Source organism: Prionailurus viverrinus, chromosome E1 (genome assembly GCF_022837055.1).
Source record: "Prionailurus viverrinus isolate Anna chromosome E1, UM_Priviv_1.0, whole genome shotgun sequence".
Taxonomy (NCBI): Eukaryota; Metazoa; Chordata; class Mammalia; order Carnivora; family Felidae; genus Prionailurus; species Prionailurus viverrinus.
The window spans coordinates 6,698,919-6,725,858 of NC_062574.1; the positions used below are offsets into that span (position 1 = coordinate 6,698,919).

The window sequence follows — 26,940 nt, forward strand, 5'->3', positions numbered from 1 at the left end:
TTGGACGCTTAACCTACTGAGCCACCCAGGTGCCCCTCTTTTTTCTTTTTTTAAATGTTTATTTACTCTTTTTTTTGAGAGAGAGAGAGAGAGAGCACACTAGCAGGGCAGGGGCAGAGAGAGGGAGACACAGAATCTGAAGCAGGCTTCAGGCTCCAAGCTGTCAGCACAGAGACCAAAACGGGGCTTGAACACACGAAACCAACCATGAGATCATGACCTGAGCCAAAGTAAGACACTTAACCAACTGAGCCATCCAGGCGCCCCTCCTTAAGCATTTCTTGCAGCAAAATCTGCTGGCAACAAATGACCTTTCCCTTTACCTGGACACATCTTTATTTTACCTTCATTTCTAGAGGACATTTTCTCTTTGGAGTTGACATTTGTTTTCTGCTTTGCATTTTGTTTTCGTTTTATCTTCTGGCTTCCATAGTTTCTGATGAGAATCGGTGTTTCCCTTTATATACTGTGTTGGTTTTCCCTAGATGCTTTCAAGATTTCCTCTTTCTTAGGTTTTCAGCCATTGGATTGTGATGTGTCTAAGTGTGGTGTTCTGTGAATATGGCTGGTGTGGGGTTTGTTGACTGTTTTTGGAATCTGTGAATTTATGTCTTTCATGAAATGTGGGATGTTTGGGCTATTAGTTATTTCTCTGCGCTCTTTCTGGGACTCTAATTGACTGATGTTAGATTTTTTGATATTGTTGCACAGATCCGTGGGGCTATCTGTATGTCCGTTTTTTTCCCATCATTTTTCTCTCTCTTCGTAAGTTTGGTCAATTTTCAAGTTTACTGATTCATTCCTCTGATATTTATTCTTTTATTAATAAGCTCATCCATGGATTTATTATTATTAGAGTATATTTATACTTATTAGCATTTACTATTATTATTATTTAGAGTATAGATATCCTACCATTACGTTTTAATTTTTATTTGGTTTCTTTTTATGTGGCTATTTTGCTGCTGAGATATCCTGTCATTCCATTCATTTCAAGCATGTTTTCTTTTACTTCATTGAACATAGTTGAAAATAACTACTTTAGGGGCGCCTGGGTGGCGCAGTCGGTTGAGCATCTGACTTCAGCCAGGTCACGATCTCGCGGTCCGTGAGTTCGAGCCCTGCGTCAGGCTCTGGGCTGATGGCTCAGAGCCTGGAGCCTGTTTCCAATTCTGTGTCTCCCTCTCTCTCTGCCCCTCCCCCGTTCATGCTCTCTCTCTCTCTGTCCCAAAAATAAAAAATAAACGTTGAAAAAAAAAAAGAAAAGAAAATAACTACTTTAAAGTACCAGTAGGATAATTCCAACATGTGGGTCGTCTCAAGGCTAGCATCAGCTAATGGTCTTTTCTATTTAAAATGAGTCACATTTTCCTGGTTCCTTGTATGTAAAGTAATTTTGGATTGTATTCTGGACGTTCTGTCTTGTATTACATAAACCCTTGAGTTCTTTCACAATCCTCTGGAGACTGGTGATTTCTTTCTGTTTGGTTTGAGCACAAAATTAACCCTGAATATTCGAACGTTAAGTCCTTTTTTGCCTATGTGCACAGAGGTTCAAGTTTCACTTTGATTTTAAACCTTTGCCGTGCTGCTTTGAGTCTGCCCCATGGAAACTTCATTAAAGGACCACATTGAAACTTGTGAGGGTCCATACACATAGTCAGGGGATCCCTCCCTTTTCCAGCTCTCTCCCGTACATGGTGTCTTCCTCAGTCTGGTGGTCAGCCATGGTTGTCTGCTTTCCTTTCCCTGAGTCCTTGGGCCAGAAAGATGAGTAGGTTTTCTGTTAGAGTTTTAGTTGCTTTTGACCTGCTACTTCATGACTCCAGGTCACTCTCAGTTGTCCCCCAAATAGGAAGCTCACCCCCGTGGAAGTCACCTCTCCAAGTTTCAACTTCCCTCTATACCCTACATGATTTTGTTTCCTATTCAGAATCCCCAGGTGGTTATTTCTCATATTTTGTTCAGAGCTTACAGTTTTTATTGGTGGGAGGGTTGTTCCGAAGGAGGGCTTAAATAACAAAGTCTCGTATCGTTTTCATTTACCTGCAAAGTAACATAATTTCGTCTTCCTTATTGTCCAGTCCTAACTCCGAGTCAGATGAGGCTATTCAATGAAACACAGTCTAGCAACTGAAAGTAATTAAAACTAATTCAACAGCATCGATCTCTCGAAGAAGAAGGTTGATGATCCAATTCAAAACCATGACAGCACTTTAAAAAATCATCTTTCCCCATGACGCTGACGTCCAGGAGATCTTGTGACTACATTTTCTCTGAAGCCTCACTGAGATCCTAAATAAACTTGAAAGTCAGTCCACATAGCCTTCCTGTTTTTGCTCGTGTCTCCATTCTCATTTTCTCTTCCTCAAAGCAGTTCTCTCCTTCTCTCTTTTCATTACATGTTGATTAGACCAGTCCCTCTTTTTTACAAACTTTTGCTCTTTCTGTCCTCATTCTGAGCCACTCAAACCCAGGAGCCAACATGGTAAACGTAGAGTCTTCCTGAGAAAATGGACTCTCCGTGAGGGAGAGGCCAAGTGTCCAAAGGTAGAATTTTTCAGGGGGAGAGGGAGGAGGGCAGAGGAGAAAATCACAAGTGCTACACTCACAATTTTACATATAGTCTTTTTTTTTTTTTTTTTACTATTTACGTGTATATTGTGTATGATATATATAATCTATTTGCGCTATGAATAGCGACATAAATGTTTATAATACAAAGTTTGGACAGTTTACAGTGTTTTATTTCTTCTAAGCAAAGCATGACTCTAATAGCCTATCTTTGAAATTCCAAATGGATCCCAGATGCACATAATACCACTGCTTATTGATGAACTATTGTGTGCCAAGCACTCGGCTAAGCAACTTGCGTTTATTGTTTATCGGACTTTATAGCAACACCTTCAGGAGCACATCGTTCCCATTTACAGATGAGGAAAGTGAGTATCAGAAAGGGTAAACAGCTTGCCCAGGATTACCTGCCTTTTGAAGGCGCTAGAGATGAGATTTGAACCCATGTGAGACCCCCAAGGCCTCCGCTTTCTTCACGCTGGCTCCCTTTCGAAAGCACAGGCAAATTCCCAGCAGAACTGGGTGGTGTTTATCCCCCCAAGTGGCTAATAAGGAGGAGAGAGTGAGCCTAGGGCTGTGAGAGCAACATTCACTTCAAAGAGGACACGGGTGTTCCAGCCCTAGCTTGTCACAGACTTCCTGCAAATCCCTGCAACCTGCTTGGCATCTCTCAGTTTTTTCTTTCTCCACGTCTGCCACAGAAACACAAACGTAGTTGACACAAACGTTCGAGACTGGTCTAAAAATGAAATGAGGAGAGCTGGGCAAAAATTATGATGTGAATATAAATGACTGTAATCACACGCGGCCCACCTTACAAACGAACACTTTGTTTTCTAAGTTTTGCAGTTACGACTTCAACAGAGAAGGACCCAGGAACAACTTGCTAACCAAGGCATAACACCACGTGAGTAGCCCTGTCTCTTGTTCGCTGACCTGTTACTATGGGGGCGTACAATTTGGGAGCTGGAAAGCACCTCAGAGGTCCTTGAACCTAAGCCCACACGTGGGTCTCCCCAGATCCTCATAGACGCTATGTCTGCAGAAACTCCAGACCTTGGATGCTTTGCCCCAGATGCTACTCACCTACAAGGGCTTCCCTTTAATGCTGTAGGTTGTACCTAAAATTCCAGTTGATGGGTTTGTTTTTAGAGTAAGTACAATTCCCTGTGGGCCCTCTTCACCCTTCTCTTCCTTTTAGAATAGGATGTAAATCACCACTCTTTCCAGAGGCATCCATCACTTATCCCTCTTCTCACCTCAGTTCTATTTGGGGTACCTGAGTCTACAATTAATTGAATACCATCAAGGAAGGCTGAGAAGTAATGACACTCTAGCATAAATGGTATAATATTGAATTACTGGCCATAAATTGGGTCAAAGAAGGAGGATTGTCATTATCTTTTTTAGTAGATAGATTTAAATTTTCCCACCAAGTAAGCAATTAAAGCCAACTCTTGATTATCTATAAAGAGACAGAAGACCTCCCTGAATGAATGAAGTCCCAGTTCAAGCCCCTTTAGGTCATGCTTTGTAACTTTCTTCCCCAACAAAAGTTAAAAATCAAAACCCATAATGACTCCCGCAGAAATCCAGACTCGTCATGACTACGACTTCAGAGTTCAGCCTCTCACAAGCAGCCAGTTTGGCCTGGATAAAATGTCCTGCGGTCGTAATACAGAGCCCTATGACCCAAGGTCTGAAAGTTTAAGTATAGTCCGTGCCTCTGAGCCAGATGAGAACTGAGAATTTTTCGAGCCTTTTCCTTTGTAATTCAAAAATAGCTCTTTGTTAATGGCTCAGCCCTAGCAACAGTAAACCACAGGTGACCTTCCAGGAGAACACCTTTTTTTTTTTTTTTAGAGGTTTGCTAATGAGCACAAAAGAAACAGCTCACCCTGCAATTTAAAGCCCGCTCACACAAGATGTACGACCGAGTTGAGAACCCAGAGGGCCACATCTGACTGGCCTTTTTCATCTGAGCCCACTAAAGAGAAGCACTAAAAACTCGAGAAAGCGCAAAAGTCTGCAGACTTCCGGGCAGATCACTACATTTTCACTCAAAGCTGATCAGACCAGTGTTTTGGGGAATCCTATTACAAATGTGTAGGATCTGACGTGGTTATGCTTCATCTGGAAGAGTTATTCACTAAGAGTGGGTTGTGGACGAGCGTAGGTCCACCAGGATCCTCTCTCAGCGGGCCTCGATCTGTACGCATGCCCTCAGATACACGAGGAACACGTCTAGTTGGGTAATATGAAAATAATCTATTCCCTCACTGGTGTTTCTTTTCTTTGATTCTGGAAAGGCACATGGGGTAGAGAGACCCAGTACATTTCAGTCTGCTTAAGCTGCTCACACCTTATTTATCTAAAGCTTGAGTCATGTGCTTAAATAACTCTGAGCCTGAGCCTTGCAACTGGCATTTGGATAAGAATAAATTCATTTCCCCCTTTCTTTTTTTTTTAATTTTTTAAATGCTTATTTATTTTTGAGAGAGAGAGAGTGTGTGTGTGAGCAGGGAATGGGCAGAGAGAGAGAGAGAGGGAGAGACAGAATCCGAAGCAGACTCCAGTCTCTGAGCTGTCAGCACAGAGCCTGACACAGGGCTCGAACTCACAAACTCTGAGATCATGACCTGAGCCGAAGTCGGACGCTTAACTGACTGAGCCACCCAGGTACCCCATCTTTTTTTTGTTTTTGACGTTTATGGGATTAAATCTTTGGAAATCCGTAAGAAAAAAAAAAACACCTAGGAAAGGTAGAAATGAACCCTATGATGCAATTTAAAATAATACCTCTATGTATGTTTTGTAAATTTAGTGTCCCTTTGTGGAGTAGGGTTCAATGGCGATATGATATTTTGTTGTCTAGGATTTCCAGAACCAAATTATGTGCGTATTAAGGAAATACCGCCCGACGGAAATTTTGCATCCTTAGTCCATTGAACCATTAAGATAATTACTGGGAGAAAGTCCTATGAGAACAAAATGATTTTTTTTTTGTTTCTCATTCAGCAAAATGATAAAGGTTAATTAAATGTCATCCGGTTTCCATGGTCATCAGCCGCCTCCCCTCAACTAGGTTTCCTAAGGGTATAGATTCTGCCGTGGAAAAAATGTCAAACCCACAACAGGTGCACACGGCCAGCCCCACCCAACCCGGACAGACCTCGACTAAGCTCTTCTCAGGAAGTTAGACCCAAGACATATCTTTCACTTGCTGAGAGGTTGGGGATGGAGATGGTTAGCCTTGTCAATCCAGTCAGAGATGAAACATGCCACCGAAATGCAGCACAGAGCAGCGTGTGTTTTCTCTGGCACCTAACGGTTCGTGTGTAAAGGCAACTGATCCCGGGAAGCAAAGAAGAGGCGACGGTCTCAGGGTCCCATCGATTCAATCAAATTCAACAAATGTTGTGAACCAGACTTTGTGCAGGATAGTGTGCTGGGCCCTCTAGGGACAACGATGAGCAAGACAGTCCCTTGAACAGACTCAAAATTCTAGGGGGATTGGTGGTAGGAAACTCACAGAAGTAGAATTCAGGGTGGAGTTTTTTACATAATTATTTGATATAATCTCACTGTATCCATAACATTTGAAATAACTGCAATCCTCCTCCCCCCCCCACCAAGTTTTAAAACTTGTCATAAATCACCTACATTGAAGGCTGATGGCCAAGCAAACTATTCACTGTCCCTACATCATTACTATGTAGCGTCACTGTTCTTAACTGGTCGACAGAAACACCTGCTATCCTTGTCTTAAGTTTTATATTAGATTAAATCTCAATGCCACTCCTATGGTGACAGAACTGAGGGCAGAACCTATACATCCTGGTCCCTGCGTAGAGCTCTTTCTTCAAATATTCAAAAGGAATTGCTTGAACTTTAAAAGCACCTACTTACGCTCCTCTCATCAAGCATTTTGTGGCCAAAAGATTCAGTCGGGATGTGGGAAAATTAAAAATACGTGTGTGTGAACATGCCAAGGGAAACCCAATGGTTCTCACAAAATGGCGTCAGGTTTTACATCATCACCTACGCCTCACCATGACCAAGAGTGAAGGACAAATTTCACCGCATTCGCCCCATGGCAGATCTCGCTTCAGCTGCACATGACGTTGCTGATGAAATTCTAAGATTTCTCCCCCTACTGACTCCAATGAACTGAGCCGCGTGTCACTTTCCGTTGACTAGTGAAACTGGTCCAAATGAATTGAATTTAACTCCTTCCTTCTTCTTGGGCACGTATCCTGCAGGTTTTGTTGCTGAGAAACAGTCTACAGCACCCAGGGACACATTCTCTTTATATAACCCCCCTGAATCACTTCTCTTAAGCATTTACTTATTCCTTTTGTCCATTATGGGTCTGGGGATTTTCCCTTCAGATGCTTTGAATGAACGGAAAGCCATTGTTCCTTGAATTTAGTCAACAAGGGCAGAATTCCGAGGCCAGCACGGAACTGCTAGGACAACTCTCAGCAGTGGGAAGAGGCTCTCAGACCAGGGAGCATGGGCGCAGGCCAGATTCTAAGATTGCTTTCACATTTAAAATGCCATTGTAGAATTCACGTTTTCAAAATAGTCGTAAAATCTCCGTGAAATACCCTCTCCAAAATCCCACCTCTCCAAATGGAGATTTCAAGTTGTCTCCTTTGCCACCACCAACCAGGATTCAATTTTTTTCTTTTAATGTTTCTTTAATTTTGAGACAGAGACAGAGACAGAGACAGCACTAGCAGGGGAGGGACAGAGAGAGAGAGGGAGACACAGAATCTGAAGCAGGCTCCAGGCTCTGAGTTAATCAGCACAGAGCCTGACACGGGGGGGGGGGGGGGGGGGGGGGCGGGGGGCTCCACCCCACGAACCACGAGATCATGACCTAAGCCAAAGTCAGACGCCCAACTGACTGAGCCACCCAGGTGCCGCACCACCAACCAGGATTCAAAGGGAGCACCTCGATGCCCCACCCTTTTGGGGGTCAAGCCTGCAAAAGACATCTACCTTCTCTGTTTTCTCCCAGCTTTACGACAGAGCCAACCTCCTCCCCTGTGGACCTGTGGGGCTTGGATCTGTTCACCATTTCTCCTGCAGATTTTCTCCATCACCATTCTTTTCCTGGGGCATCACTCTCCTGGGTGGAGTCTTAACACCACCTTATTCCAACCACTTGGGAAGCCTCAGTGCAGAAGGGTGATGAGCTCTGTGGAGTAGGTGTGATGAATGATCATGGCAGCTCAGTAGTATTTTGACCATCTGCTGTGAGGAGGGCCCTGTGGAGCACAGAGGACTCAGACGTGAGTTCTGTTTCAGATGCTTACTGTCTGGAAGGGGCCCCAGATCGCCCCTGCTTGGTTGTTTCGAGTAGCGATATCAGACGACCATGCACCACTGCGTGGGACTGAATATTCTTCAAGGACGGAAGGAAAGAACTACTTTCTCCTTCCCTCTCCCTCTGCTAGTAAAGTGGGGCTAATCGGTAAGAACCCAGGCGGGAGAGGAGTGAACAAGTAGCCCATTCTCCCGGAATACAGAGCTGAAGAGAACCACATACACGGGTGGCCCCGAGTGGCTGCGGCATCTCCACGGAAAGTCCGAGAAAGCCACCGCCGGCCAGGATGAAACGTCTGGGCAGCTTGGGTCCATGACCTGATCATTGTAAATGGATTTAAAGATACGATGAGCTGTCTATGAACGGTGCTGCCTTTATTTGTTTTGCAGACTAAATTCCAGCCACAGCAGCCTCATACTTACCGCAAAGCCCTGGTAAATCCCTGAGTTCTGTGGTGCCTTTCCTGAATCGCAGCGAGAATGACTAGGGCAACTCCTGTACCCACACCACATGCAGCTTCTTGGTAGTTCTGAGAAGTTGCCTGGGCAAAGTGTGTCTTCCTCTTCTCAGTGCATCCTTCTGACTTGGCTTCTCCCTACGTCACCCCAGCACACACTGTTGGCTGTTTCAGCAGAACACGGCACGAGGGTTTTAATCTGTCTGCCTCTTCTCTCCTTTCTAACATGTCAAATTCAGAGTCAGGAAAAGGCACTGTGGATTTTCCTGGCAAGCCCATACGGGGGGGGGGGGGGGGAGGGGGGTGGGGGGGTGGTCAACAGCCCTAAATGTTTTCTTTTCCCTCCCATTTTCTGGTTCCTTGTTCCTCGGAAACCAGTAAGCCGGTGATGACAGGCGTCCTTTGAATTTGTCTTCACAGTCGTCTTCTGAGAAATCCCCAAAGTATTCACGCATGTTGCATTCAACTGCCTCAAGCGTGTGGCCAGGTCTTAAATGTAACGAAGCTACATTTTCAGACTCCTGAGACTGTCCTTTGATACCAAATGGGCAGCGCATTGCCAATCTAAAGGGGGAATGTCACTTCCAAAGCACGATCACTTACGCAGAGCACATATCTCGGGAAGACAGCCACTCACGATGCGCTTTGTCCTTAAAACTGAGGCAAACAGAAGCATTTCTAAGCCCATTTTACAGGTGGGAGACAGCAGGAAGACTCCCAGATGTGTTTGAGGAGACTAAGCAAGGATGGAGCCCGGAAGGGTAGTTCCCAAATTTTCGGTCACCCAAAACGACTTTAGTTATACTCCACACTGCCATGGATCCTGTGTTTCAAATTGTTTTGTCTCCACCACCACCCCCCACGCCCAAAGAACCCTAAATTTGTAAATTATGAATCCGTCTGTTTTTGATGAATTGATGGCATTTAAACTGAACAGCTGGTCTTTGGTGAGAACAGCCATCTCAAAAGCATGCCGTTAGGATCCTAGGTAGCAACATTGAAAAGTGACAGTTCCATCAGCCCCAATTGGCCTTTCTCTGGGCACCCATACCCCTCTTCTTCAGCTACTTGAAATCCTGAAAATCGGTCCTAGAAATTCGTCACTCCCTGGTTGGACTCCCGTGTTCCCAAAGACCCTAGATCAGGAGACACTGGCCTTACAAACTCCAGAGCCAAGGTTCTCAAACTTGCACGTCACCATCGGCAAGGAGGGCTCATTAAAACACGAATCCCTGGGGTCCACCCCTAAGGTTCTGATTTTGTGGGTCTAAGTGGGGCCTGAGAATTGGCATTTCTTCAGCCCATCCAGGGGCCACACGCTGAGAACCACTGTTCCATCTGGTGTCCCAGGACACCAGCCCTTTGAGGCTGCATTTTCGTCCTCCTCTGGAACACTGAGGAGCTGGGTTCTGTCCTGCAAGCCTGGGAGGGGGCGACCCCATGAGCTGCTGTCAACATCAGGCCCCCCACCTTGTACTGGAGAGTCAGCCCCTTCCCTTAGCTGATTCCCCAGGGGCCCCAAGACCTGCATTCTCCTTTTCCTGGGCTCCTGTAGAGTCCAGAGCTGGGGACAGCAGGGGGCCTGGCCTGTCTTAGGACCTTTCTTTCTGAGCTTTAGTAAGCAAATGTTTATGCACACAGCTGACCCAAATTAGCTGGAGCCACAGGACCGAAATAGGAATAGCCCGTAACCAAACTCCAAGGCGAAAACATGAATTCCCTTGTGAGAAGTGATTAATCTTCCTCCAGGGAGAACGTGTTAGCTATGCGGCTGACTGAATTTACAACCGTATTCTAATTTGAAATCACATTGACTTGTTAGTTTTTTTTTTTAATTTAGAAATCCAAATTCCTTTTCAATCTTAAATGTCAATGTCCCTGTAAAACAAAATTTTGCCATTTGATATTCCCAGGGCTGGCAGCAAGAGGTCCTTTATTTATTTTCCAAAGAGTCGACTTGGGGGGTTGTGATATGGTTTTCTCTGGCCCTCAGGGGAAATGGCTAAAATGCACATTCTCTCGAGTCACAGAAAAAAGCAAATGTCAATCACAGGACCGTGACAGGACAGTTTTCCATGGTGTGACCTCAAGCCAGTACCCCACATAACATCTCTGAAGCCCTGAGGGGAAGAGCGTGTGGTAAAATGCAGGGTAGGGACCTCTTTGGCTTTCTTCCCAAGCCCTTGCCAAGTGGACATAGCATCTCCCACCCTGTGATAGAAGGTTCCAGAAGACCTTTGTGTTCCTGGCATCAGAGACCCGGAGTGTGCAGATCATTTCACGGGGGGAGTTGTTAACACCAAGAAGTGATGAATTACAGCTCTCACTCCAAAGCTAAGATACAGGAAATGCAGTGTTTCTTAGAACATTCAATAAGCTATGCTAATAGGAATTGAAGAGCCTTGGGAGCAAGAGAACCAGATAAATTCCTCCTAATTCCTAAGCCCAATTAAAACGAATCGAGTTTGGAATGTAAGTGGTATCTCAGGATAGATTCATACTGTTCCCTTAAGAGCTGCTGCTTAAGGAGAAGGATGTGTTCATTCTTTTTAACCACTTAGTACAGCCACACAAAGATCATTTCCTTTCTGGATTAGAGAAGTGACTAGGCCAACATCGATATGTAATGCCTAGATGACTGCCAGACTCTAGGGCGGAGGTGAAGACCTATCCATTGAGATCGTACAGATTCACCAGGCCCCCCCCGCCCCCCGCCCCAGACTTCAAGCAGACTTGCGAGATCTGGTTACCTGGGGAAACAGGAGTTGTTTTCAGAACTCCATCAAGATAAATTGCAACTATGATCAAAAGTAGGAAAAGACGAGCCTCCTTTCAAAGGATGGCAAATAGACCTGAATCAGAGGCAATGCACGAGTGACGTGGTTGAACAGCACGTTTCTCCAGATGATTTCCCAGAGTTACTGAGTGGGGACAAATGGGGGGGGGGGAGTCATGTGAAATGGCAGCGTTTGCAAAGAAGCCCATTTTAAGAGTGAAAGCAGCAAAGAGAAATTGGTGTTAGATCATTGGGAAATGTGATATTTAAGCAACGTATTCTGTTACTTTTCCTATAAGAAGGGAAGCATCTTAATCTCTGCTCAAAGTGAGGAGGGTGCTCTTGTCCAGTATTCTTAGCCAGCTGGGGCGATTCAGCATGTTCCTTTGGTCAACATTGTTAATGTCCAGGTGAGGCAGGGAGACTGAGAGGGAGCGTGCCTCAGTGGCTTCCCAAGCAGTGCCCTCCATAGACGATAACGGGGTTGACCAGTTGCCAGGACGGCAGTGCCATTTGTTTGATGTCCAGAGAGCCCTCCTGAACATGTTGCTCAGATTTAGCATGACCTTAAAGACCAAACAAGGCATCACACACACACACACACACACACACACACACACACACACACAGCCCCAAGTGCCAATCCGGCCAGAAACCCAATTTTTTAAGCTGGCCAAAGCTTGGAAGAAGATTTCATTGCCTGCCACTTAAGAGTGGACATCTGCGGGAGCAGTATTAGAACTCCGGATCATGCGATTCATTGGCTTGCCCAGACTTAACAGTTCAGAAAAGTACTCTGTGTGGTTCTGTAACCACTGACCAAGCTCCTCACTTGTTACAAACAGTGGTTGCGTGTGGCTCCTTATCAATCGTTTCTGGGGATCGGGAAAGCTCCTTAAAAATGCGGAATTTTGCTGAATGATGTTCTACTTCTTTGCTAAGTCAAAACAGAGTCCCCATCATGGTGGAGAGCTGCTTTCAAATCGTGAGCAGGAGCAAGAGGGAGGAATGGAAGCAGCATCGGGCCCAGGCTGCCATGTGCTTTGCCTGACCGGTGCCTGTGTCTCCTGGGTGTTAATATTTTGACATATTTTGTTACTTTGGCGTATTTTGTTGATACGCCTTGAAAGAAGTGAGGTCGTCAGAGGACCTAGGCTCTTAGCCCTAACTGTGTGGCCCTGGGTAAGTCATCCGATTTCTGTGGACTTCTATTGCCCCATTTGTTCAGGGTGAGAGTTTATTTCATTATCTCCAGGGTCCCTTCCAGCCCTCAAAGTCTGATTCTGTGCTTCTCACTCAGCACCCTCAGTTGCATGTTCCTGTCCGACCAGTCACCGACCTTATCCACAGTACGTGTCCCTTCCTACGGGTTGGGACACACCTGCCATGGTCCGCAGCCTCTACCGAGACGTTTGCACTCAAGGGCAGAGCCAAATCAAAGAGGGCGTTAGTCACCCCATCCACCCCTCTCCCTCACTCTGGAGCATCTCTTCTGTGCCTAGTCTTCACAGGCCCCCGTGTTTCCTCAGGATCTCGAATGCTCTGTCTCCCCCACCTCTCTTTCTATTGCACATCCTGCCTTTGCTGCTCCTCCCGTCTTTGGCCTCGGTTCCACCTGCCTCTGTATCCTGTGGCTTCCGGGAAGCTGGTATCCTCCGGTCCTCTCCTCTCCGATCGCTTATGGCCTAATAAAGGCGCTCACGCCCATACTGTGCACAGCTCCACAAGCACACCGGCAGATACCATTTTGCTGCTTGGTGTCCTCAGCCCGCCTCTGCTCACGTCTCTGTCTTTCTGTTGCAGCACTGAAAAGCCCAACTGAATTCCATGAGCAAAGAAAACATTTGGATAGTGACAAGGTAATTTTTTGGCAAGCTGCCCTTCTTTCTGAACTTAGACTCCAGGGTATAGATCTCTGAGTGCTGAGCTTTGGCTCAAGCAGGTAGAATTTCCACAGTAAACTTAATACGTGCCCTGCCCCACATACACACACACACACACACACACACACACACACACACACTGTAGGGGACCTTACTCTTGTGTACCCAAGACTGGAAATCTGATCAACCACATTTAGCTTTGAAACTATTTGTTACCTTAAAAAAAGTCTCCAAAAAAACCCAAAAACAAAAACACGTCTCCAGTCTTTCTGATGTTGGGAAGATCATTGCAAGGATGCTGTAGACGTCAGGTTTCTGAAAGCCTTTTATAGTCCTTTCTAACAATCAGATTTTTAAAAATCCAATTCGGTGATAAGATAGAGGCTGTGCATACAGAGATGACCTACAGCGACTTCAAGGCAAAAGGCATTGAGTTTATTTCTCTTTCTTTCTGGTTTTTTGTTGTTGTTGTTTGTTTCTTTTGGTTTTCTTTTTAACATTCAAGAGGGGGCACAATTGGCACATATGTTGCACCTTCATAGCAGATCTCTGCAAACTGAACTTATCAGTAATACAATAAATACTATTTAGCCGGCACCAGCCCTGTATGAGAAGGAAACGCAGGGAGGTGGAGGGGCGGGGGGCGTGCCTTTGTCCTGGGATTTCTTTGTCCACCTATCCTAGCCTCACAGCTACTTTGTGGGTGGAGAAAGGAGCAGAGCTCTGTACCTCTTTGAAGTTGTGCAGGAGAGGCTGTGGTCTCTGTTCCCTGGAAAACAGCTGTCTTTGATCAGAACTGGAGTGATCTCTAGATCCCTCTCAGGGGGCAAATAGGAGATCCAATAGAGTGGCATAAAAACCCAGAACTGGAAATCAGGGCCTGAGGTCCGGGTGTGCCCTGCCAGAGTCCACACTGTCCCCACAGACAACTCCACCATCGAGAAGACTGTGGGACTCAGTAAATTATCTCTGGGCATCCTTCTAACTCACCGTGCTTCTGAATGGCAGCCTTTACATTTCCATGGGTCCTAAGAGAGAGGGCATACGTTGTCATGTTACACTGGATGGACTCAGACTACATTTCGTCTCTAACCATAGTCAGTTTTGTGGCTGTTTTAAGAGTCCCTGGAATAGAATGGACTATAACACAGGCAGCTTAGTATCATCTGAGCTTTATTATTATTTTATTAACACATACCTGCCCGGCCTTTGAGGGTGGACCCAGGCTTCTTACCTCTTCACTGAATTTTTCCATCCTGAAATGACCAGAGGGGCTTTTGTAAATTTTCCCGCATCAAAATGGAGGAGACCGGGGAGATTTGCAGGTTCTGAGGAATGCCTTCCCCTTTCGAGAGAAATCGGGGTTCTTTTCAAGCCCAAGACTAGGCAGTTCAGCTGTCTGAGGTCCACAGTGGAACTTGTTCTTTGTTTGTGCTTGCAGACTGAAGACGCACTGAAGCACAAGGTCAGAAACAGGCCTGACTGCGCGGACGTGGTTAATATGCACGTACTTCAAGGTGAGGCTGCACCCAAGCATTAACCCGGATGCCATCGAATGGTGGGCCATTGTGCCAGAGTCCTTTTCTTTATATGTTTGTGAAGCCCTCTTAGAAAGCGTCCCCTGATCTTCCAGAGTGGTCATTTGAGTTGTTTTAGGGCCACTTAGACGGTCTGATCAGGAAGGTATAGGCTGGGCTCTGAGCCTGTCTCTGAGCCATCTCAGAGCCTGTCTCTCCCCGCCATGTACCAGATTCCTCTAAAGCATGCCCGCCCTTTAGCCAGTAACAAATCTCTAGCATGTTAACTAGACGTGCCTATCTGCTAGACTGGATATATACAGTGATTCTTATTCAGGGATTACTTTAGATGTTGGAACATTGAAAACAGGGAAATGTCCAACTCTAGGGGATTGGCTGAATTAATTCTGCATCATCCATGTGATTGAATACCTTGCAACCACTGCAAACGAGGCTTTCACAGAAAAATGATTTAATGAGAGAGGTCTTCCAAGATGATGTTGAGTGAAAGAGACCAGAAAACAAAACTGGGGGCGCCTGGGTGGCTCAGTCGGTTAACGTCCGACTTCAGCTCAGGTCACGATCTCGCGGTCCGTCAGTTCGAGCCCCGCGTCGGGCTCTGGGCCGATGGCTCAGAGCCTGGAGCCTGCTTTGGATTCTGTGTCTCCCTCTCTCTGCCCCTCCCCCGTTCATGCTCTGTCTCTCTCTGTCTCAAAAATAAATAAAACGTTAAAAAAAAAAAGAAAAAACAAAACTGTATGGTCAGGTTCAGGGATGAAAACACATATGGTCAGGTTCAGGGATGAAAAACCATACGTAAATGGTATTTACAGTTTGAAGCTGTGATTAAAACAACAACAACAACAACAAAAAAAAAACCAAAAACAGCCTTGGGGCACCTGGCTGGCTCAGTCAGGGGAGCGTTTGACTCTTGATCTCAGGGTTGTGAGTTCGAGCCCCACTATGGGTGTAAAACAAAAACATAGCCCTAATAATAAGTATAAATAGTTAAGAAAGACATCTACCTATTAAAAACAGAGTTTCTCAGTGCTTCCACTGTCTTTTATATACCTTTTTTTTAGCATTCTCCATACTTAGGGCAAATACATAATAATACTATAATCAAAAAAGCATGAGAAATGTTACTTGCTACATCATCATGGTCTTGTCTTTTTTTAATTTTTTAACGTTTCATTTATTTTTGAGAGAGAGACAGGTAGAGTATGAGCAGGGGAGGGGCAGAGAAAGAGGGAGACACAGAATCTGAAGCAGGCTCCAGGCTCTGAGCTGTCAGCACCAAGCCTGACGTGGGGCTCGAACCCACGAACCGCAAGATCATGACCTGAACCAAAGTTAGAAGTTTAACCAGCTGAGCCACCCAGGCACCCCTCTTTATTTTTTAGAGTAGGCTCCAACACGAGGCCTGAACTCACGATCCCGAAATCAAGATCTGAGCTAAGATGAAGAGTCAGACACCTAACCGACTAAGCCACCCAGACGCCCCAAACTCATCACAGGCTTCAATTAAACGAAACTGTGAGCTGTCCTGGCCCCCAGTTCAGTTGCATGTCCTTGACGGTTCCCATGTGATCCTCTCAGAAATTGAGGATTAACAGCCTAGAGCACCAAGGATCTGCTGGGGTACAAAATGATCCCTCCTTCCCAAGGCTCATGGTCTAGTTCTAGAAACAGTAGTAGAAGATCAAGGGCCATGGCCATGAGTGCTAGAAGCAGTCACAGCAAAAGAGGCAGGTAAGAACAGAGGAAGTAGAGAGGCTTTGTGCTGAGACCCAAAGAGTAGGCGGCTGCTGGTAGGGAGAAGGTAGGAAGCACTCCAGGGCAAGGAAACTAAGCAGAGGTACAAAGGTGAACCCACTAAGACATGCAGGACAGAAGGGGGAGGACCGGGGTCGCTGGAACAGTCGTTTGGGAATGGAGAATCTCCACTCACATAACAGCCAGACTGACAGACAGAAGAACGTCATTCAGGGGGATGCAAGAGAGGAGTGTTTTCTGAAGATTAATCCTGCATTGATGTGTAGGACCAATCAGAAAGATCCCTGAGGCAGGGTATCCAGTGAGAAGTCCTTGCCATGACCTAAGGAAGGATTAGGGGATGTTTTGGAGAGGACTGAGGCTCGAGTGCACCTGTTCTTTGGTTTGGAGTACTGATGTAGTCTCTACCTTGCATCAGGTGCATTGAAGATGTGGCTTCTAGACAAGATCTGACCTGTTACAACCATACAGCATCCCTAGACTGCTCCTGGATGGAGATTTCTAGATCAGCCACCAGACACTAGGCCTGGGTTAGTAGGTTGATAATAACAGAACAATAGGGCTGGAAGGCTGGTCTGTAAATATCTGCCCTTTGAAAACTGCAGAGTTGAGAGGAAAGGTACAAATTTTTATGGCCTCTTAACAGTTCTACCTTACAGCAATGACCGGTTGACTAAATTCTCTTCCAAGTTCTTACACAGAAATAAGTTGGGGACTAACCAAAAGAGGAATATAGGGGTGATTTAGGTCTTCTTAGTGACCTTTGTCACCCTCAGATGATGAGAAACTGCCTGTTGGATAAATTCAGTGTTAAAGATCCCCGTTTAATTAAGTAACTGTTTCAAAGGGACTTTTTTTTCCTTTGACAGTTGACTTTGACATTTGAATCAGGTAGTATCACAACATCACCAAATCTAAACCCCTTAAGAAGTCCTACTACTGCAAGTAATTACATTACTAGGTAATATTTGCTTCTGGCTTATCCTGTGCCAGGCAATATATAGACAGGATGTGCATTCAAGTGCTGCAGCTTAGGGTCAGCAAGCAATGTAGATCCCATGGATTGCCTGTTCACAAAATCACCAAATCGCACATTTTTTTTTAAGAATTGTCGCCAAATGCATTTCTCTAACTCTTCTGTGCCTCTCTATTTGCTTTTATTTGGAAGCATCTAGTCTTTGCTGCTAATCCGTGTGAAGTGATGATGATTGCACTGGAAAATTATTAGAGCCCAATGTGGGTCAAAGTTTCACTTACAAAAGCAAAACCCCCAAACCAGAAATAATGTCGCATTCTAGAACAGATTCTTTGTGCTTCAACCCCTTAGCCTCCACTACAGAGAGGTCCATCCCAACTGCTCAGATGAAGCTGAAGAGAGCCCGACTTGCGGATGATCTCAACGAAAAGATTGCTCTCCGGCCAGGGCCACTGGAGTTGGTGGAGAAGAACATACTGCCCGTGGACTCTGCTGTGAAAGAGGCCATAAAAGGTACTTAGAACCCATGGCATGCTTCTCTTGTGTGCTCTGAGATCTGAGGGCAGCCAAGGCTCTGACCTGCCTAGGGCCCTGGGGGCGGGGCCTCTCACTAGACAAGAGTCATGCCAAGGGTTGCTGTCCCAGAGTGGTCTCCAAAACCAGAGGTCCTAGGAGTGAGGACGAGATTCCCACCCACTCACCCTACAAAGGTCAGGTTAACAGCAATCAGTGTTGTCCTAGTCAAGCAGGTGGAGAACCTGAATTGATGGAACTCTCCCAATCTCTCCCCTCAAGGTGCTATCACTTAGGAGTCACAGCCCCCTATAGCCCTCCTCTTCTAGAGGGAAGAAGACTGGTAGAGCAGAAAGGACACTGGACTGGAATCCAAAGACCTGAACTCTAAGCCCTGTTTGTTGTGTGTTGGGGCTTCCCCAGGTCCCTTCGCCTCTCTGAGATGCTGATAATGACACCAGCCTAGCCCAACTCAGAGGCTCTCAGGAGTGAAGTTCAGATTATAGACATGTGTGAAAATTCTTTGTAACAATCCTCATGGGGGCCCCAGGGATGAAGAAGTACAAATACTTACAGAGGGAACACAAACATTAATTCTTTCATAAGCTCTATAAAATCGTTGAGACCAAGTAGATGCAAACAGCCCAAGTGCATGGGAAAACGGTGGTAGAGGAGAGAAAGGGGAACTCAGCATTCCCATAGGTGAACTTGATTTTTCTTCCAGTGATGACCACCAGGAGCTCTAAGGATTATTGATGTTTAATAAGCAACACACATTTAAACGTTTCAACCCACTGTCAAAAGGTGTTTGTGAAGATATTTTATCAAGCACTTAAGTTCAATGTTAAACCTGTCATCGGATGTATTATCCCCCATTCTAAAATCTTGCTGTCACCCAATCATTCAAAAGCCATGTGATTTTTGGGTTTGGAACCTGTAAATATGAAAATCTCTGCTCTGGGAGAGATGACATGGTGACCCATCAGCGCCCACCTACTGTTCCATTGTGACGTTCTCTCTTTACTCTCTCCTTCCACACTGAATATCCCATGCCTTTGAACTTGGACTAGCCAAGACCACCCAACTGGGTGCTATGTCTGTCTCTACTCTGATAAGATCTAGGACAGGAAAAAGATCTCCATGGGGCATCTCCTCATTTCTTAACATTTTCTATTCCATACATTTAAATCTATCATCGATTTTATGTGATAAGGGGAAAGATCTCAATTTGCAGTTTTGGGTTTTTGGTGAGATTCTATTTTTCCATGTGATTTCATGGCAGTGGCAATTCGTGGCTATTGGCTGGGCATTTTCTCCCCTTCCTGCTTTGTTAAAGCTATTTATATAGAAAAAACTAATAATGCTAACCCTCAGTCTTTCACAATTATCTTTACCAGTTTGTCCTTTGCCTTTTGTATATTTTGCCTAGAAGCTGTTTTTATTTTCTATATAGTTAGATCTAGTAATTTTTGTGGTTTCTGAATTTATCAATTATTGGAAACATTTCTTAGCTCAGGAATCTAGAGTGATTCACCTCTGTTGTCTTCTAGCATTTATATATTTCATTTTTATATTTCAGGCCTTACGGCATACAAAATTATTTAAGTGTATAGTTTAAAAGACACTGCTAGTTCTGTTTTTCCACAGTTTTACTGATGTATTTTACAATGTATTTCAGTGTCTATCTCACAAGTTTCTTTGCACTGGTCTGATATTTCTAATGTTTCTTGGCTTATTCTCACAAGTATCTGCTGGGTGAAATTTAAAATCAGTTTAGCCTATGCCAGTTTCAGTCTTGTTAGATTTTTGTTTGGGGTTGCAGTGAATTTATTTTTTTTAATTTTTTTTAATGTTTATTTTTTTGAGAGGGAAAGAGCGAGTGGGGTAGGGGCAGAGAGAGTGGGAGACACAGAATCTGAAGCGGGTTCCAGGCTGTGAGCTGTCAGCACAGAGCCTGATGCGGGGCTCAAATCCACAAACCATGAGATCATGACCTGAGCTGGAGTCAGACACTTAACCAATTGAGCCACCCAGGTACCTCTGTAGCAAATTTATACATTAGTTGATGGTTCCTTTTTTTTTTTTTTTTTTTTTTTTTGAGGGAGAGAGAGAGAAAGCACAAGAGAGGAGAGTGGGGGGAGGGGAGAGAGAATCTTAAGCAGGCTCCACCATGGGGCTTGATCTCACAACCATGAGATGGTGACCAGAGCCAAACTCAAGAGTCAGACACTCAACTGACTGAGCCACCAGCCACCCATGATGGTGCATTTTTACGCTTAAAATATATCAGTTCTGGGGCGCCTGGGTGGCTCAGTCGGTTAAGCGTCCGACTTCAGCTCAGGTCACGATCTCGCGGTCCGTGAGTTCCAGCCCCACGTCGGGCTCTGGGCTGATGGCTCAGAGCCTGGAGCCTGTTTCCGATTCTGTGTCTCCCTCTCTCTCTGCCCCTCCCCCGTTCATGCTCTGTCTTCTCTCTGTCTCAAAAATAAATAAAACGTTAAAAAAAATAAAAAAAAAATCAATTCTTCTGAGACAGAAATACAGTCTCTCTTCCCATTTCTTCAACTCCTCTATCATTTCCCTTGTAAGGTTTTTTTTTTTTTTAAGTGAAGTCACATCAATTATTGGCACCCTATAGGAAATCTGTTAATTTTGCACGTTTCATAACCTTGAAGGGTTTCTCCATATTTCCAATAGTTGCTCCTAAAACTAATGAAAATTTGTCTCCTGCTGCATTTTTTTCCTGCCTTGGTGCACTGATCCTTGGCTGATACTTGAAAAGTAACATCAAGCTTTTATTAATGTATTATATAACTAGCATCATGTAGAACATTGTATACAGCATATTCATAACATATGTCATATCCAAATTTCATGCTTTATTTACAAATTATATATTTGTAAATTGAGTTTTATATAAATTTTAAAGTATGATATACTGTATTATATAAACCTAATAATATATATTTTACTGTACATATAATATGTTATATGTAAATATATGTCATATATAAAATTATATATGTGAATTATATAAGGCACACAATTTATGTTATTTCATATACAGTAGACAGTATTTCACTATACAATTTAACAACTATTAATATATGACATAGTATAAAATTATTATTGGTACATTGCCAGTGCTTCAAGCAGTATTATACGGTTTTATATTATACATTATGTTTTTGTTATGTTGATGATAATATTTTTCTGTTTCTATCATAAATAGGGATTTCTTCACTCATATATCTCTTTATATGCCATTAGCCTTTGGTATAGATAGGTATTCCAAGGAAGTATTTCTGTATAAAATGGATGCTTAATTCTTAAAATGCTTTCAGGGTGCCTGGGTGGCTCAGTGGGTTAAGCATCCGACTTCGGCTCAGGTCATGATCTCGCAGTTTGTGAGTTCAAGCCCCGCGTGGAGCTCTGTGCTGACAGCTCAGAGCCTGAAGCCTGCTTCGGATTCTGTGTCTCCCTCTCTCTCTGCCCCTCCCTCTCTCTTTCTCTCTCTCCCTCTCTCTCTCAAAAATAAATAAATATTTAAGAAATGTTTAATGTTTTCAACGTGCACAAAAAGACGATCACGTGGGGAATGTGGCCTTGCTGTCTTTCCTAATTATCTTGCATTTCTGGGGGAAAAAAAATCCCACGTACAATTTTTTTCTAGAACTTTCTGGTATTTTATTTGAGATTCGCATCTCTTCGTTAGGATAACAGTAGCTGCTACACCACAAAATTTCAGCAGCCTAACACTAGAAGTTTTATGTCTTGTTCATAAACGGTCGAGGGAGGCTTTTCCTTAACGGCAGATCTTTCAAGCACACAGGCTCCTTCCCTCTGGCGGCTTCACCCACCCCTAGAGCAGGGCTGCAAACTTTTTCTTCAAGGGCCGACAGTAAATGAGCTAAGCTATTTAAACTGTCACAACCGCTCAGCTCTCACCGACTGCAGTGTGAAAAGAGCCATAAGCGAGAAGTCAGCAAGGGGGCATGGCTGTGTTCCAATAAAACTTTATTTACAAAAGCAGGTTCACAGGCCATAGCCTCCTCATCCTCTGTACCGAGCCAGCAAGCGGGGGGCACGAATGAAAAGGCCCACCCGCCTGTGTTACAAGCCTCCACCTGGACACCAGCATATCACGTCTGTTCCCATTTCCCTGTGAAAATAGCGCCGATGGCTCGGGAAGGTATTTTCTGGCGGAACAGTGATTTTCCAGCAATGTCTCTCTACTATGGAAGGGAGAACATAAATTTTGATGACTAGCTGGTCTTTTCTGCTACGGCGTTCACAAATAGTATTCGTCTTTGTTTTTATTTTACCCTTGTCAGGTTTAAATATCAAGACTTACACGTGCTTCACAAAATAAGTTATAATTATCTTTCCATATTTTCCCATGTTTGGAAAGCGTTTATGACCACAGTGATCAGCTCTTTGAAAACATTGCCTATTAAAGTCACGGGGGCTCAATACTTTCCTTAGGAGTAGGCCTTTAACAGCTTTCATTCTGTTTTTGTACATAGTTTTTTTGGGTATTCAGATTTTCTCCTTACGGTAATGTGTGCAGTTTACCTTATGCAAAAAATTCCCATCGTCCCTCTGAATTGCAGAGTTATTAGCCTAAAGTTCTGTAAAGTCTTGGCTTACAGTTATTCCAGGCTGCTCTCAACCAGGGGTTAGATGCCATTTTTCAATGCAATGTGGTCATTTGTGTGTTTTCTCCCTTCGTGAAGCAGTTCATGAATTTGTTCACAAACGTTGTTGGTTTCTGGTCTTGGATTCATTTAGTTTCGCTTCTCGTCAAGGTCACTGGGCAGGAGAGTCTCCACAGGGAGGGTTGAGGATCCAGGAGGTTCATCAGTTTCAAATGCAGTGGAGACAGGTGGAGGCAGAGGGAAGGTTACACAGTGTGCCCCTATTCAGGCAAGGAGTCAGAGGATATGAGCAGCAGCACGGTCAGTGGAAGAGGATAGAAAGCAATAAACATGAGGGATAATAATAATAATAATAATAATAGAAGGGTGTGAAGCAAGAACTGTGGGGTCCACCACTCTGGTTTTTAGAGCTGGACTCTGTGACTTCGGCCACACAGCCACACACCGACTTAATCCTAAATACCTCATTTGCTCCTCTCTGAAACCCCAGCAACAACAATAGCTCTCTCGGGGTCTTTTCTCCAGTTGGACTCAGTTTGTAAATTATGTAAAGAATCAGCAAGGCATTGATAGTACATGACGGAATTCGTCTAATTTCGGACCTCAAGGACTTTGCGCTTCAAGAAAAGAGAAGAAGAGAGCCAACTTTCCACATGAAAGTTCCTCTGAAGGGCTGGATAAAAGTCACAGTGGGAACGTGTATGCCTGTACCTAACCAGGACATCCTGGAGGTATGACTGCTTAGCGAGCCCTGAAGGGAGAGGGGCAGAGATCAGTAATAAGGATGGTGAGGTCATAAGGGCCCTTTATATTGTGTCTTGAGAGCAGGACAGAGACTCAAACTTCTCTTGTCATTTAAGGACACCAACACAAACACTTTCCTAGTTCCCCAGCAAGGGAGAACATAATTTAAAATAATGATGATGCCAATAGTAATAAAGTGGTGGCAAGCCATTGGAAGCATTCATGGTGGAAGCCAGAGCTATGTCTGTGTGGAAACAAGGTGAAGATCCTGCCTCTAGAAAGATCCCTCTGGCTGCAGTATAAAGTGGACTTGAGAGACGTGAAATGGAGCCAGAGTGCTGTCTCCTATTAGGTGACTGTTTGGCTTGTCTGAGGAAAGTTGATGAAGGCATGAATAACAGTCATGGTTGGGGGTGTGGAAAAGAGAGACTCTGAAAGACAATTGATTTTGCATGATTAGATGGTCAGTGGAATACACCAATCGAGACAAAGGGAAAGCAGAGATAACACCAAGGTTTGTTTCTCTCCTGGGCAACTGGGTAAATGGCCGCCATTTGTCAAGATGGGGACCGTGAGTAGAAGAGCAGATTTAGGGAAAGATGTGAATTCTCGTTTCAACTGTTGGATTTGAGGGGCCCAGAGAAAATGGAGGGGCAAGCGACTAAGTAAGCAATGGGTTCCGTCGAACTAGAATTCAGGAGAATATTGGTCTAGAACTACAGATTTGGGAGACTGGAGTGTAGATGTAAATTTAAATTAATGGTCTAGATAAGATTTCCCTTTCATTCATTTGTTTATTCACTTAATACTTACAGAGAATCTTCGGTATCAGACACTATTCTAAGGGCTTGGGACTTATCAGTGAACAGAACATTTGTGCTTCAACAGACCTTATATTCTAGTGGGGAGACATAGACAGTAAACATAATGAATGATTACGTATTATAATACAAGGGTGTAAGTGATACAAAAGTAAAAGTCGGACAGGGTTCAAGGAATCAAAAGTGCCCACTAGAGGGTAGTTGGGAGAAAGAAAGGATGTATAAAAGGACAAGAGGGCTAGGAGGCTCCCAGGCAGAGGGAGGGAGTCCATGAAGATGAAGGCAAGGAATGGCTACCGAAGGAGGTTGTCCAAATTGAGGAAAATCCAGCACCAGCAATGGGGAATTGACCCAGGCATCAGCCTCTTAGCAGTAATCTTTCGAGGTGCATGAGAGTTTCTATGGGGGGTGATGGCACTTTGAGTGGCCCATCCGGTGGTGATGATGACCCAGCCCCCTCTTCTGCCTGTCACTTCTTGTGATCAAATCATCTCCCCACAATGAACTGGTGACTCCGGGCAGAGGTTCACTGTGGGCTCTTCTCCTGACATCTGTGTGTCGCACCCTCTCTCCACGTGCTCTTCCAGATGTGCTTACGTTTTCCAGCTCTCCCTGCAGCTGGCTTTCTATGTGCCAAGCTCTGAGAGGAATGCTTTGTCATCGTCTTCCTCCAGGTTTTAGTGAAGACCAGTCTAGAACTTCTCTCAACACAGGAAAGGGATTTTTTTTTTAATTAAAAAAATTTTTGTTTTTTAAATAATTTTTTTTTAATGAATTTTTGAGAGAGAGAGAATACAAGCAGGGGAGAGACAGAGACAAAGACAGAGGATCTGAAGCAGGCTCCGCACTGTCCACAGAGAGAGAGCCCAATGCGAGGCTTGAACTCACAAACCGCGAGATCGTGACCTAAGCCAAAGTCAGATGCTTAACTGACTGAGCCGCCCAGGCTCCCCTCTTTTTCATTTTAGTTCCAGTATATTTAACATACAGTGTTAGTTTCAGGTGTACAATGTAGTGATTCAACACTTCCCATCCATTATTCAGTGATCATCATGACAAGTGTGCTCTTAATCCCCATCACCTGTTTTATCCACCCCCCCCCCCCAGCCACCTCCCCTCTGGGAACCATCAGTTTGTTCTATAGTTAAGAGTCTGTTTTTTGGTTTGTCTCTTTTTTCCCCCTTTGTTCATTAGCTTTGTTTCTTAATTCCACATATGAGTGAAATCATACAGTATTTGTCTTTCTCTGACTTATTTCACTTAGTATTATACCCTCCAGATCCATCTGTGTTGTTACAAATGGCAAGATTTCATTCATTTTTGTGGCTGAGTAATATTCCATTGTACATATATGCCTCCTCTTCTTTATCCATTCATCTATCAGTGGACACTTGGGCTGCTTCCATAATTTGCCTCTTGTAAGTAATGCTGCAGTAAACATGGGGGTGGGGGGGCATATATCTTTCTGAACTGGTGGTTTCATATTCTCTGGGTAAATACCTAGTAGTGTGATTACGAGATCATAAGGTAGTTCTATTTTTAAGTTTTTGAGGAAGCTCCATACTATTTTGCACAGTGGGCTGCACCAATTTGCATTCCCACCAACAGTGCATGAAGATTCCTTTTCCCTCCCCCCCATCCTCGCCAACACCTGTTTCGTTGTTTCTTGTGTTGTTGATTTTAGCCATTCTGACAGTTGTGAGGTGATATCTCATTGTAGTTTTGATTTGCATTTTCCTGATGAGCAGTGATGGTGAGCATCTTTTCTTGTATCTTTGGCCATCTGGATCTCTTTTTTGGGGAAATGTCTGTTCATGTCTTCTGCCATTTCTTAATTGGATCATTGGTTTGGCATGGAGTTGTATATAAGTTCTTTATATGTTTTGGATACTAATCCTTTGTCAGCTATGTCATTTGCAAATATCTTCTCCCATTCAGTAGGTTGCCTTTTGGTTTTGTTGAGTGTTTCTTTCACTGTGAAGAAGCTTTTTAGTTTGATGTAGTCCCAATAGTTTATTTTTGCTTTTGTTTCCCTTGCCTCAGGAGACATATCTAGAAAAATGTTGCTATGGCTGATGTCAGAGAAATTACTACCTGTGCTCTCTTCTAGGACTTTTATGGTTTCAGGTCTCACATTTTGGTCCTTAATCCATTCCGAGTTTGCTTTTGTGTGTGGTGTAAGGAAGTGGTCCAGTTTCGTTCTTTTGCATGTAGCTCTTCAGTTTTCTCAGAACCATTTGTTGAAGACACTTTCTTCTTCCCTTTGGATATTCTTTCCTGCTTTGTTGAAGATTAATTAACCATGTAAGTGTGGGTTTATTTCTGGGCTTTCTATTATGTTCCATTGATCTATATGTATGTCTATTTTTGTACCGGTACCATACTGTTTTGATCACTACGGTTTTGTAATATAACTTGAAATCTGGGATTGTGATACCTTCAGTTTTGTTCTTCTTTTTCAAGATTGCTTTGGCTTTCTGATTTGACTTCTACAAGAGGAAGCTTGGGCCTCCTTTTGGCCACATCTGGGGAATATGTACCCAATTCCCTGTTTCCTCTTCCTAGAAAGCCACTAATCTGGGTCTGAATACCCACTTCCAACGTGTGTTGGGGAAAGGATTCCCAATCCTAACAAGCAATGCTCAGGACACCAGCTGGGCATCTGACAATTCAACCCAGAACTCAGGAAACCCATTCACTTACTAGATTAACAGTTTATTATTAAAGGGTTATAGCTCAGGAGCAGTCAGATGAGGGAGATGTGGAGGATGAGCCATGGTAGCCATGCTCCCCAAGTACATCACTCTCCCCAAATCTCCACAAGGTCATCAACCTGGAAGCTCTCCAAACCCCTTCCCTTTGGGTTTTCAATGGAGGCCTCATTATACAGTCACGATGTGATTAGATCAT

The 26,940-nt window shown here is 44.2% G+C and overlaps 1 protein-coding gene across 4 annotated transcripts in view; it reads left to right on the forward strand.

Annotated features, from left to right (window-relative positions):
* The window catches only part of MYOCD (myocardin), a 110,077-nt gene that overhangs the window by 40,937 nt on the left and 42,200 nt on the right, over positions 1-26,940 (forward strand). For 2 of the 4 annotated variants that reach the window (XM_047833764.1, XM_047833765.1), the window contains exons 2-5: positions 3,416-3,481; positions 12,946-13,001; positions 14,467-14,542; positions 17,646-17,807. In XM_047833764.1, the coding sequence (XP_047689720.1) occupies positions 3,416-3,481; positions 12,946-13,001; positions 14,467-14,542; positions 17,646-17,807 (360 nt within the window). Of the gene's footprint in view, positions 1-3,415; positions 3,482-8,298; positions 8,344-12,945; positions 13,002-14,466; positions 14,543-17,645; positions 17,808-26,940 lie in introns of those variants that run through there. The other 2 variants (XM_047833766.1, XM_047833767.1) reach the window with 2 other exon arrangements.